The 12,273-nt window shown below is 43.6% G+C and overlaps 1 protein-coding gene across 1 annotated transcript in view; it reads right to left on the bottom strand.

The window, feature by feature from the left end:
* Positions 1–12,273, bottom strand: part of CRKL (CRK like proto-oncogene, adaptor protein) — a 30,187-nt gene continuing 17,914 nt past the window's right edge. The window contains exon 3 of the mRNA XM_019710170.2: positions 1–2,944. Coding sequence (XP_019565729.1) covers positions 2,810–2,944 — 135 coding nt within the window. The 3' untranslated portion in view covers positions 1–2,809. The remainder of the gene's footprint in view (positions 2,945–12,273) is intronic.

Here is a 12,273-nt window from a genome sequence, read left to right on the forward strand (position 1 = left end):
TATTCTAAGAATATAGGTCATTTAATACTGTTAATTTTATAGCACAAAATAAAACAAGCTATGATCCCCAAAAATAATTTTAAAAGCTTACACAGAAAATATTATTGCCTGAAGTTTATGATCTTTAAGTTACAGGTCAAAAGAGTTTTGTGTTGTTTTTGTTGTTTGAAAACACACAGTGAAGACTGTCTAGAAGCAAGGCCACTGTTCCTCCTGCAGAGACAACGACCCTGTCTCAGAGAACTGTCCTTCTACTCCTTCAGAATATACAACTAGCTCAGTGTCCACACTGACAGCAGTTACTGGGACACTGATCTCGGGTCCCAGAGGGCGGAGTTTGAGGCAGAGCTCAGTGGTGTCCACAGAAAGCATTAGTCTTAGGTACTGTGTTAAAACAAGAATCCACTCATTTTTAAGAGGTTAATGAACATAATATTAAAGGATTAAATTATAAACACCTGGCACAAAAACATATCATCCCTTTTCAAAAATAACATGTTCATATTCCTCTGAGCAAACATTACAAGAGCAGTGGCCGTCTGCTTGGCCTGCCTTGTCTGTAAACAGCTGTAAAAGAAAGTTAGCACAGTGCCAGGGATGCTTGAGCTCCAAGGGGGGAGCAGTCGTCCTTCCCTCCTTTCAGTTTCCCAACCATGAGTACAGGTGTCTAGCCAAACCTGATTCTCAAGTGCTCCACGTGCCGTAGAGTCTTGCTATATTGGACAGCAGATACGGCTGAAAGGGAACCATGCTTTCCAAAAGGGTCATTTACTGCTTAGATTTGTAGCCAACCACTGCCATAAAAGGTGCCAAGCCACTCCGCTAAATTTAGTTTTAAAAAACCTTATGGTTTGTGCCCTCTGTGAACAAGGCACATATTTCACCTTCTGCGAGACACTCTCCTCAAGTACTGAGTCACTGGCTGAAAGGCAAGTGCTGTTTCCAGGCAGAGTGTGGGGATCCTGGCACACATGTGTCACTTGTTGTGGGTGCTAGATCAGGCCTGAATTCCAAACAAGAGGCAACGCAATTGGACGGGTACCTTCCGAGCCAGAGGTGACCCCAGTTCTCAATGATTAGGAAGAGCCGGTTGCTGTCTTTTTCAGGAAAAACCCAGACGGGCAGCCACAGTGATAGTTTTTCCAACTGACCATCAATTTTGTCACAGAGGAGCACTCTCAAGATTCTTTAATATGGCGGTTACCTGCCTGACAGAAGACTGATTTGAAGAGAAATCAAAGAATTGTTGTTTTGCTGATTCTGTCACCAGAATGTATTGCTGTAACCCTCAACACCTAAGACCCTTGGGAACCAGGGCCATGGTTGTAGCAGATGTTCAGTAAATGACACAGAGCTGCTCATCAGGTGGCTGCTACATCTCTAGGTCTGCTGTATTCCTTCTGCGCTGAGGCCTGTCTTCATCAGTGTCCAAAATATAGAGCAGACTGAAAAACTGCAGGAAGGTTTCAGAATTCTTGTCTGCTAGAGCCAGCAGACAAGGAATCAGTCACACATTGGTACCAGCCGGCTTGGATAAACAGGCCTCTTTCAGCTAAAGGGAAAACTGTAACATCAAACTGGTAAATGGTTAATGATAAACTGGTTAATGGTTCCCCCTAGTCACGACAACATCAGACATCAAACGCATTAACACACTTCCAGGGCCTGCATTTTCTTTGCTTGGGAGCATCGCGAGCACACGGACAGGAGCCAGGATTAGCAGTACCGTCTTTCCCCGGCAGCCTGGCGAGCCTGGGCGGGGGCAGGGACGACTGGGCTTCAGAGAGCAGAATTTAAAGATTCATTAATGAATTCAATGATTCTATGAACGACCTCACTTTTTAAAGAAACCTGAAGTCTTATACTTCAACTTATACAAACTTGAAGTTCAACAGGTACATTCTCTGAAACATGACAGAAAACCAGCCAAGCGCCCCACTACCACCAATGCCCTTGTCACTGGCAAACAAGGTAAGCACAGGTTTTCCCCAAATCGCCCTCCATGTGTTGCTGCTGGGAACTACACAATCCAAGAGGCTGCCCACACAGCTTGGCACACGACTGCTGATATTTGTGTGTGTTGTTTGCTGCATGGCAAAACAAGATACTGTTGGCAACCAAGACAATAAAGGCCTCTACTTCAGGGTTGTTTTTTTCTTTTTTTTCTTTCATATTCCTGTAGTTACAGCAGCTTCAATTTAGAAGCTCAGAGGCTTGTGCCATTCCTTGTGATAATATAAAAACCCAACCTGCTACTTAAAAACCTGTTAGAATACACAAGTCTAATTAAGTCTTCCAAAATCAAACCAAAAGGAAAAAAAAAAGCAAAGCCAGATTTAGGGAGTTTAGGACAGAATTCCCTCTTAAGGGTCACTTGCTCTGTTCTTCCAAGGAAAAACAAAATGGTGACTGAGCCACTGCTTTAAGGAACAGCAACGTGCAATGTCTCGCCACAGCCTCAAGCTTTCTCATGAACATGGCAGAATCAGTCACAAGTACAGCAAACAGGGTAGTGATGAGAAGGCCCTTTCCTTGTCAATTCTCTTCACTTGTGTGCTTCCACCAGTATTTCCAGTTTATGATCCAAAAGAACTCTAAACTTGGCTCCTCTTTGACAATTATGACTATGATACAAATGCCGAGGCAGCCACGGTGTGCATTCCAAACGTGTACGAGTCCGCCAGTCTGCAGAAAGCTGGACGTCGGCAATGCAGTGTAACTTGCCTATGCGACAGACGCTTTCCCACTCAAAGGAAACTATGTATGGACAGGGAGAACGATGAAGCAGCAGGAAACAGGGCAACATCAATCACTCATTTTCATCTGGGTTTTGAGGGTCAAAGATTTTGACATGCGTAAAGGGGAAAAGCCCTTTGCGCCCGTTCACTTCGCCTTCCCACTGGCCATTTATATTCATCCTTGTGACTTTCACAATGTCACCAACCTGTAAAGATGGAGAAAGAAGACAAAGTCAGCATTTTCTCTGCAAACTAAAGAAAAAAAGAAAGTTACTATTAAATCACACACACTGTCTTATCCAAAGGAACCTATACATTTTTTTAGGACTCAACTTACCTTTTTCAATGCTTAAACTCAAGCAGTGCCAAAGATAAAAGGTGCTACCAATATTAGCCCAGTGTGCTTCTCTCCAACTAGCAAGAATGTGTGTTAAGTGAAGCAGCTCCAGAGCACAAAAGCAGCCTTTTTCTCTCTCCATATTGGCTACTAACTCCAATAGGACACAAATTTGACTCTGAGTTATGTCACACAAAAAAGGGTATTACAAAAACCTCTAACAGTTAGTCCATGGCCCAAATACGAGATCAGGCATTTTTAAGAAAGCACCAAGAAATAACTCCTTTTACATGGGGACTGGAAACACATTTGCGTAGGTGACTCAGTACCTCTACATATGCCACTGGGAAGCAGACAACCTATTAGGTTGGTGCAAAAGTAACTGCGGTTTAAAAGGTTAAAAAAATTACAAAAACGTCAATTACTTTTGCACCAACCTAATAACATTTTGCCAATGTCTACTGAGTTCGTAAACTTGGTAGTTCTTTCCTGAGACGACCACATATCAACATAAGGGCTCAGGCTGCAAAGAGCAGGGGTGCAGGAGGGCTGGGGGAGAAGGCCCAAATAGGATGGGGAAGGAAATGAGCCCCTGTGGAGCGTGCTGCATGGGCCTGGGTTTCTACTTCAATGGCACTGCGAGTCGGGGACTGGCCCGGTGGCCGTTTTCACACTGATCTGCACCTGCAGGGCTCCCTCAGCCGTGCTATCCCCAACTATCCCCAACGTACACCGACTTCCTATAAGGTAGGCTGCGGTAACAGATCCAGAGGCAGGCGCCCTCCCCAAGGTCACCGGCTGGGCCACCAGGAAGCAGGGGGTACAAAGCTAGGCGCTCCCAGTCTCGGCTGCCTGTGTCCTTGCCATCTGGCACTGGCACCTAGGATCACTCAGCCTCCCCTCCTCCCAGGCTCTTCTCACCAAAACACCCTCTGTCCTTAATGTCCTGTCTTTGTAACTTCCCCCTGTGAACGCAGACCGGCTGCTATGAGTTTTCTACCTTCCCATCCTTGATTATTTAATTTTATCATTCTACTTGCTCTCTAGGATGCACGAGCCCACACATACAGAACAGCTTGTGACTCCCCAAACCTACTGAGAAATAAGACTGCAGTCACTACATCTCCACGGAAAACAGCACTATTACCAAATGGAACTTCTCGTCTTGTGGAAACTAGCTTATTCTGAGTACTCACCAAAACGACAATGGAAAAAAAGAACTCTATCCCCTGAGGCTCCCTGGTTAAAACACAGTACAAATTCAGTTAAAAAAAAAAATTTCCCCTTTAAATTCCCTGTCTGAATTCTGACTCATACTCCTTTACTTAGGAGAACCACCAATTCAACTGTAGGATGGCTTATAAAGAGTTATTCTGGTAATTAGTAATTAGATTTCAAAAAATGAGAAGTTCTAAGACAAAAATAAAATGTACTAGATATGCATATGAGAAAAACAAGATGTAAAAAATCAACTGCATGTATTTAATTTTATAAATTAAATGATTATAATTAATGTTACAGGCTCAACTGAAACACCCAAGTTGAACAATTAACATCTGAAGCTTAACAACCAAGAATTCTATTTTTCAGACTTGTATTAAAAATTAAGTTGTAGGGGTGGCCGGTTAGCTCAGTTGGTTAGAGCGTGGCGCTAATAACACCACCAAGGTGTCAGTTTGATCCCCACATGGGCCACTGTGAGCTGTGCCCTCCTTAAAAAAAAAAAAATAAATAAGTTGTAAAATACTTTAGTGGAAAATATCACAACTAAAAAGACATGTGTTCTCTTGCTTTGCCTTAAAAGGAAATACAAATTTGGGAGAGAGAGTAAATTGATTTACTATAAGAATTACGTTTTAAAATATTTGGGACATACTAAAGACTTCTGAAATACAGATTATTTTAAGATCAGTGCTTGGAGTCTAAGTATTGCGCCCTCTCTCTCCATGTCACAATGTTTTTATTTAGATAGTAGAAAGAGAAATGTCTTTCTTTCTTAAAAACATTTGGGATAATCACAAATGTTTTTGATAATTATGAAAATATTCATATTCTTTGGAGCAGATCATAGATTTAGTTTTTATAATTTGTATATCCTTTTCCTACTGTACAGAAGTCGCAAAACAGGAAAACTTTAATTATGATCATATTTCTGTTTCTAGTAGAGACACTTTTCAGGTCTGCGTATCAGGAAATCTCTATTGTGATGAGAACTTTGAGTCATAGTAGAGACTTTGTAGAAAGCACGTAGCTGGAAGCTGAAATTGAGGAAAATCTGGAATCATGACTCGTGTCCAATCTAATTGTTTCAACCCATTTTTTAAAAAGGACTATTTCAGTACAAACATAAGACATTAATAATGAAACTTATTTAACACACAAATTAAATTCAGGCCTAGGTGAGCAGCGAGAATCCTGCTGCAGGCAGGAGCTCCTCAGACAGTACAAACCATGGGCCCCTGCAGCTGGACCAGCCCCCCGATTCCCCTGAGCTCTGCACTGCGTCTCCTCTAGGGTCTTGACCTCGTTAAGCCTTTCAGTGCAGAACCTGCTGTCTTGTTGCTGGGAGAGCAATGAGGCCATTGAGACGAGGAGCGTCACTGTCCTGCTTTTCTCTCCAACTTATGATTATATTCTTTCCTCATCTCCTTTTCACCTAAGAAAACAGACTGCCTCTTTATTTTTAAAATAATGAAATAAAAACTCATGGATAGAAAACTGAGATCATTCCAAATTAATTTCTATTTATTGCTAATTACAAACACAGAAAATGTAATTAATGGATAAAGTAAATATACAGAAAGCAAGGACAAGTAAGAGGGTGTGCGACGTACACCTGCAGAGGCCTCAGTGAGGAAAGAGGAGGGGGGTCGGCCAAGCAAACACCCAGGTGGCCTCTTCTGTACTAAGGGGCAATGTCCCGAGGGCACCTGGGCAGTCTGCAGGCAGGCACGCAGACCCAGACGTCAGATCGGACTATGACATGATGTTAAAGAAAAAAGGCTAAGGCAAGAATGAGCTGAGACTTTAAAAAAAACCACACAAAAAAACAAGAAAACTGAAACTACAGTTTTGGGCTGATGGATGCGGTTGACAGGATGACAGAATCAATGGCTTCTCCCTGTGACTGAAGTTTCTGTTTGCCCACTCATTTGATGTCCTATAAAAAATACTTCAGAATCCTGTCTTTTATCTATGCCATCTCTATCTTCAAGTGGATTCCAGATGCTCAGAGAGCACACATTTTGCCCCAAGTTTGTAATCTTAGTCTGCCTTACCGATGTTTGATAAATGTGGAAGAAAACAAAAGTCTCACCTTCCCCAAAACCTGGCCCTGGGCAACCCTTCCCATTTTTTGGATGCACTCGTCCCTCCAGCCAGGGGGACAAGGAATATATTCTGACCTCCTGTTAATGCTCCCGCCTCTGGTTCTCCCCAGCCTCTCACTACCTGGCTCTGCCCGCCCAGCCATCCTGCCCTGATCCCCCTTCCATCATCTATGGCACCCCAGCCCAACCAGCCAACTCCTAGTCACCCTCCTCTCCTACAGCCAGACCCTGCCGACCACACTCTGGCTCTTGCTCCACCGCTTCCCCAAGGCCCTCCTGACGGCTCGCGTCAACAGCCCGAGTCCACTTCTCTACTTCGGACGCTCTACGGCACCCGAAATGGGAGACCACCCACCTTCCTCATTCCCCCATTGCCCCACCCCTCTTTTTGTGGTGATCTATAAAATAACCCTGCCAGGGGGGCACCTCCCATTGGTATTAGTGGAAAGCAAGGCTCTGCGATGTCAGGAGGTCAGGTTCCTTACTTATCCTCCAGGATTCTGGCCGACTCCCCCAAGGAGGCTCCATAGCTCCTCCATGCCCACCTCCCTACCCCCAATACACACACTAATGTAATACAGCACTCTCTGCAGGAGGGAACTTGCTTTGCCATGTTCTACTTCATGTCACAGGTTTCTTAAAAACTACTTTCCAGAGAAAGCTGCAGAATCAAAGAAAAGAGAGAAAGCTATGGGTTGCAGTCCCCCACATGCTGGGCAGAGATGGCCAAGCAGAGGAGCATGGTTCAGGAGGACAGACGTGACAGGCACAAGCGCCTAAGGACAGTAAAAGACAGACCTTGCAGCAGCAACAGCAACCACAACCACAACCACAACCACCACCACCACCACCACCATCACCACCACCACCACCCAGAATGGGTCACCGCTCTGCCTTTTAAACCCAACACCTTTCTCCGTACAAGAGCAACAGCCAAACTCCCGCCTTCAAGGATCTGCCTGATCTGGCTCCTGACTCTTCCCATCTCTGACCTCATTTCGTGCCCCTCTTTCCCTCCCCTCTAATCACACTGGCTTCCTTTCAATTTCTCAAACTTGCCCAGCTCTTTCCCAGATTTGGACTATATAACAGATGCAAGGACACGATGTGCTGGAAACGCAGTTATACAACTGTATATCTTAAGATATTAAAAATCATGTTCCAGGCTGTAGTCCAGAATCGCCAAGCTGGTCCTAAGAAACCTTGGACCTCTGCTCTTTTTTCAGTTGAAGAAACATAAACAACTCTGACCCAAATCAAACAAATCCCAAGGTAACACAAACCCCCTAATAAACACCTTATAAAGCTGCACGTGCAGACAATGAAAGCAGGACTGACCTCCAGTGGTAGTCACCATAGATGGGGTATTTATTTTGCTCAGAACACTGGGCTAGGCTCTATACTGTGTACTTAGAATACAACTTGAATATTAGACCTACCAAAAACTAAGCTCTACAAGACGCATGCTATCGCTTGTCTGCTTAGAACAGGTATAAGGTGGCACAGGGGCAGTGGTTTGTGCTATGAACTCTGGGCAGGACTGGACTGATTGATGTCCTGGTCCTGCCACTCTTAGTGACCACATGACCATCGCCAACTGCTCAAGTTGTGCAAGTTTCGGTTTCCTTCTGACTTCGAAAGGTGCCTGCAATAATTAAAGCAAGTACTATGTGGGAATCGTTACCCAGAACACCCAACGAAGTAAACAGTAGATGTTATGGGAGTGGAATTCCCAAAGAGAACTCCCATCTCCATGCTCATGTCCCCAGATGGTCACTGCTTCTGAAGCACTTTCGAAGAACTAGCATCAGCAGGGAGAAACACGGTATTCAAGTGGGTTTTCAACCTTGTTAACAAGGGTCCTTTCAAAACTGATGGGATGGGAAGGACGCCACGTTAGGATGAGAGGAGATGAGGGGCAGGCCTGCAAACTACTGTGATAGATCCTAAGCAACTGAGGAAGACGATGGAAAGATGAAGAAGAGGGTGAACCGAGTACTAAAAACTGCAAAGAACATGCAAACCTCATGCCTTTCAATTAACTTATAATTCTGACGGTCTTTATAATACTTTCCACAGGATTCTACCTAATCAATTTAATACAGTTTATTGCATATCTGTGGGGAAAATGAGCAGCTCAGTTCTTCTCCTCAAGGAACGGCTGTCTTCATTGTGGGATAGACAATAAATAACCCACTGTCCAGACATGGTAGACGCTCAATGAACATTTGTTAAATAATAAAAAGTTTATAAAAACCAGCAAGTAGTAGAAAAACAGTACTGAATCAACAAGGAGCTATTGCTTTGACTGAGGGAACCACACTAAGCAGAGATAGGTCAAGGTTCAGCCTAGGAAGAAAGAATGACTGGGAGACTGATAGCCATCTGGCCACTTAACGCATCATTCTGGCCTTGCAGGAACTCTCACTTGTCAAGAAGAGCACGTCAGTCCTCCTGCTGTTTTCTACCTTAGTCCAAGGCCCTTCACATGGGGAACAAGTCCCAGAACCCAGCACAGAAAAGTGCCCTGGCTACGTTATGCTGCCCGCTGCCCACAATTAGAGGCCTGGCTATGGACCAGCTTCTTCCATGTCTCTACTGAATGGTGCTGGCTCAAATTCTTCACAGGCATCTTGCTGCTCTCATCACTCTGATTCTGGTACAGTGCCCTTCCTTTGGCTTCACGGTAGGACTGAGCCCAAAGCAGCACTTGCTTTGGAGGAGACATCAATCTCGAAGTGGTTGGGTATCGATCAACTCAGTTCAAGGAACACTAAGCCTGGAATATGTGACTAACCTTTATCAACAGATCAAGAGAAGACACATAACCTTATGCACCATCTTTACTGACTGTGACCCTATGACAATCCTAATCATTCTCAGAACTGCCACATACTATCTTTGTGCCTGGCTGCACTTAGCACTTGGGGAGCGCACTCGTTAACTCTACAAGTAAGCACACACTGGGAAGACACTAGTCAGCCCCACTCTCTGTGTCTAGTGAGGGCTATGCAAGAAGGCAAGAGTTAAATGTGCTGGCAACAGTTTCCTATAGCTCTGCTTGTCCAGAGTATGAACACAACAGCTCTGGAACTAATTCTACTGCCTGACTTCTAGCATTTGATTCCAAGAGCAGTCAAAGCCCTAGAAGGCCCAAGACCTGGTTGTCACAGCAGCTTTCTGCTTCCCCAACCAGCCTCCGTTCCCCACACGGACATTTTGAGAATGTAGGGCACAGCACATCTATAAAAATAAGATCCAGGGCACAATGAGTTACATTGGAATCAGAAGTTTTAACTTGGGTGACATGAATGGGTCTCAGAAATCAAAGAACATCCTGAAAGTATACGCAGAATTGTATGTAAATGCGTTAATGTATGTTGTTTTCCTGAAGAAAGATTCCACAGCTTTCACAAGATTCTCAGAGGGCTCTATAACCCAAAAAAGGTAACAAAACAAAACAAAAACCCATGTCCTACAATCACCAGGCAGTTTTCATCCTGCTATTTGTGACTTTCACTTGTTTATTCAAATCAATAAGTACTGAATATCTACGTGTCAAGCCCTGGAAAGATACAGTGAGAACAAAGCAGACAAACAGCCCTGCCCTCAAGGAGCTGCCTGAGGCCTTCACGTGTTTTAACGTTTTGCCTCTGTGCTCTTTGTGCACCTGTATGAATCAAAGCTACTGGAGCTGGAGGCTTCAGAGGGCCCTCCTCGGCTGTGCTCTAAATCGCAGTCAAGTAGCCTTATGCACTCTCACCTACAACCAGATGCTGTTTTTAACACAGAAGACTTAGTCTCTTCCTTGAAATTCCCATCATCTTTCAGGACAGTAACTTGGTTAGAGAGGGCTGCTTACTGGTTAACACTTCCTATGAAAACATAAGGATTTGTATTTTAGGATGGGCCAGGGCTTAAAGGTATCATAGGCCAGTATGCTGTGATGCAAGAGAATTGCGCTATGGAAAGGAAGAAGTAAAACTATCTCTATACGCAAATGACATGATCCTATATATATAAAATTCTAAAGAGTCCACAACAAAGCTATTAGAGGTAACAAAATTCAGCAAAGTTGCAGGGTACAAGACCAACACACAAATATCAGTTGTGTTTCTACACACCAGTATTGAACAATTAGGAATGCAATTCCAGGGGGAGGAGGGTTATCACTTTGTGAGGGGTGTAAATGTCTATTATGTTGCTTTATACACCTGAAACTAAAAAAGGGCAAGCGCTGCCATTCACAAAACCATCTAAAAGAATAAAATAACTGGGAATAAATTTAGCCAAGGTGAAAGACTAGTAAACCAAAAAATTACAAAACATTGCTAAAAGAAATTAAAGAAGACTTAAATAAATAAATGGAAAGACATCCTGTGTTCATGGATAGAAGACTTAATATTATCAAGATGTCAACACTACCCAACATGATCTACAAATTCAACATAATCCCTATCAAAATTCTAACGGCCTTATTTTATTTTATTTTTTGCACAAATGGAAAGGCTGGTCTTCAAATTCATATGGCATTGTAAGGCACCTGAATAGCCAAAACAATCTTGAAAAAGACCAACAAAGTTGGAAGACTCATACTTCCTGACTTCAATACTACACAAAGCCCAGTAATCACAACGGGTATTGGCATGCAGACAGACACACATAGACCAATGGAATAGAATTGAGAGTTCAGAAATAAGCCTACTATCAATTTTTAGGTGTACAATGGCCAACTGATTTTTTTTTTTTTTAATTTTATTGGGGAGGGGGAACGGGACTTTATTGGGAAACAGTGTGTACTTCCAGGACTTTTTTTTTTTCCCAAGTCAAGTTGTTGTCCTTTCAATCTTAGTTGTGGAGGGCGTAGCTCAGCTCCAGGTCCAATTGCCGTTGTTAGTTGCAGGGGCGGAGCTCACCATCCCTTGCGGGACTCGAGGCGCTGAACTGGCAACCTTGTGGTTGAGAGCCCACTGGCCCATGTGGGAATCAAACCGGCAGCCTTCGGAGTTAGGAGCATGGAGCTCTAACTGCCTGAGCCACGGGGCCGGCCCCGCCAACTGATTTTTGTGCCAAGTTCACTCAATGGGGAAAGAACAATCTCTTCAACAAATAGTGCTGGTACAACTGGATCCCCACATGCAAAAGAAATGATTTGGACCCCTACATCAAACCATATACAAAAATTAACTCCAAATAGATGAATGACCTAAATGTAAGAGCTAAAATCATTCAGACTCTCAGAAGAAAACACAGGGTTAAATCTTCATGACTTTGTATTTGGCGATGCATTCTTAGATGACATCAAAAGCATGAGTGGCAGGGCGGCCCGGTGGCTCAGGCGGTTGGAGCTCCGTGCTCCTAACTCTGAAGGCTGCCGGTTCAATTCCCACATGGGCCATGGGCTCTCAACCACAAGGTTGCCAGTTCGATTCCTCGACTCCCGCAAGGGATGGTGGGCTGCGCCCCTGCAATTAGAAAATGGCAACTGGACCTGGAGCTGAGCTGCACCCTCCACAACTAAGACTGAAAGGACAACAACTTGACTTGGAAAAAAGTCCTGGAAGTACACACTGTTCCCCAATAAAGTCCTGTACCCCTTTCCCAATAAAAAATCTTTAAAAAAAAAAGCATGAGTAGCAAAAGAAAAAATAGGTAAGTTGGACCTCATCAAAATTAAGGATGTGCATCAAAGTACACTATCAAGAAGTGAAAAGACAACCTACAGAATGAAAAAATATTTAGACATCAAATATCTGATGAGCTTAATATCCAGAATACACAAAGAACTGCTAAAACTCAACAAAAAACAACACAATTAAAAAATGAGCAAAGAACTCAAACATTTTCCCAAAGAAGATATAAAAACGGC

This window comes from Rhinolophus sinicus, linkage group LG16 (genome assembly GCF_036562045.2).
Source record: "Rhinolophus sinicus isolate RSC01 linkage group LG16, ASM3656204v1, whole genome shotgun sequence".
NCBI classification, from domain to species: domain Eukaryota; kingdom Metazoa; phylum Chordata; class Mammalia; order Chiroptera; family Rhinolophidae; genus Rhinolophus; species Rhinolophus sinicus.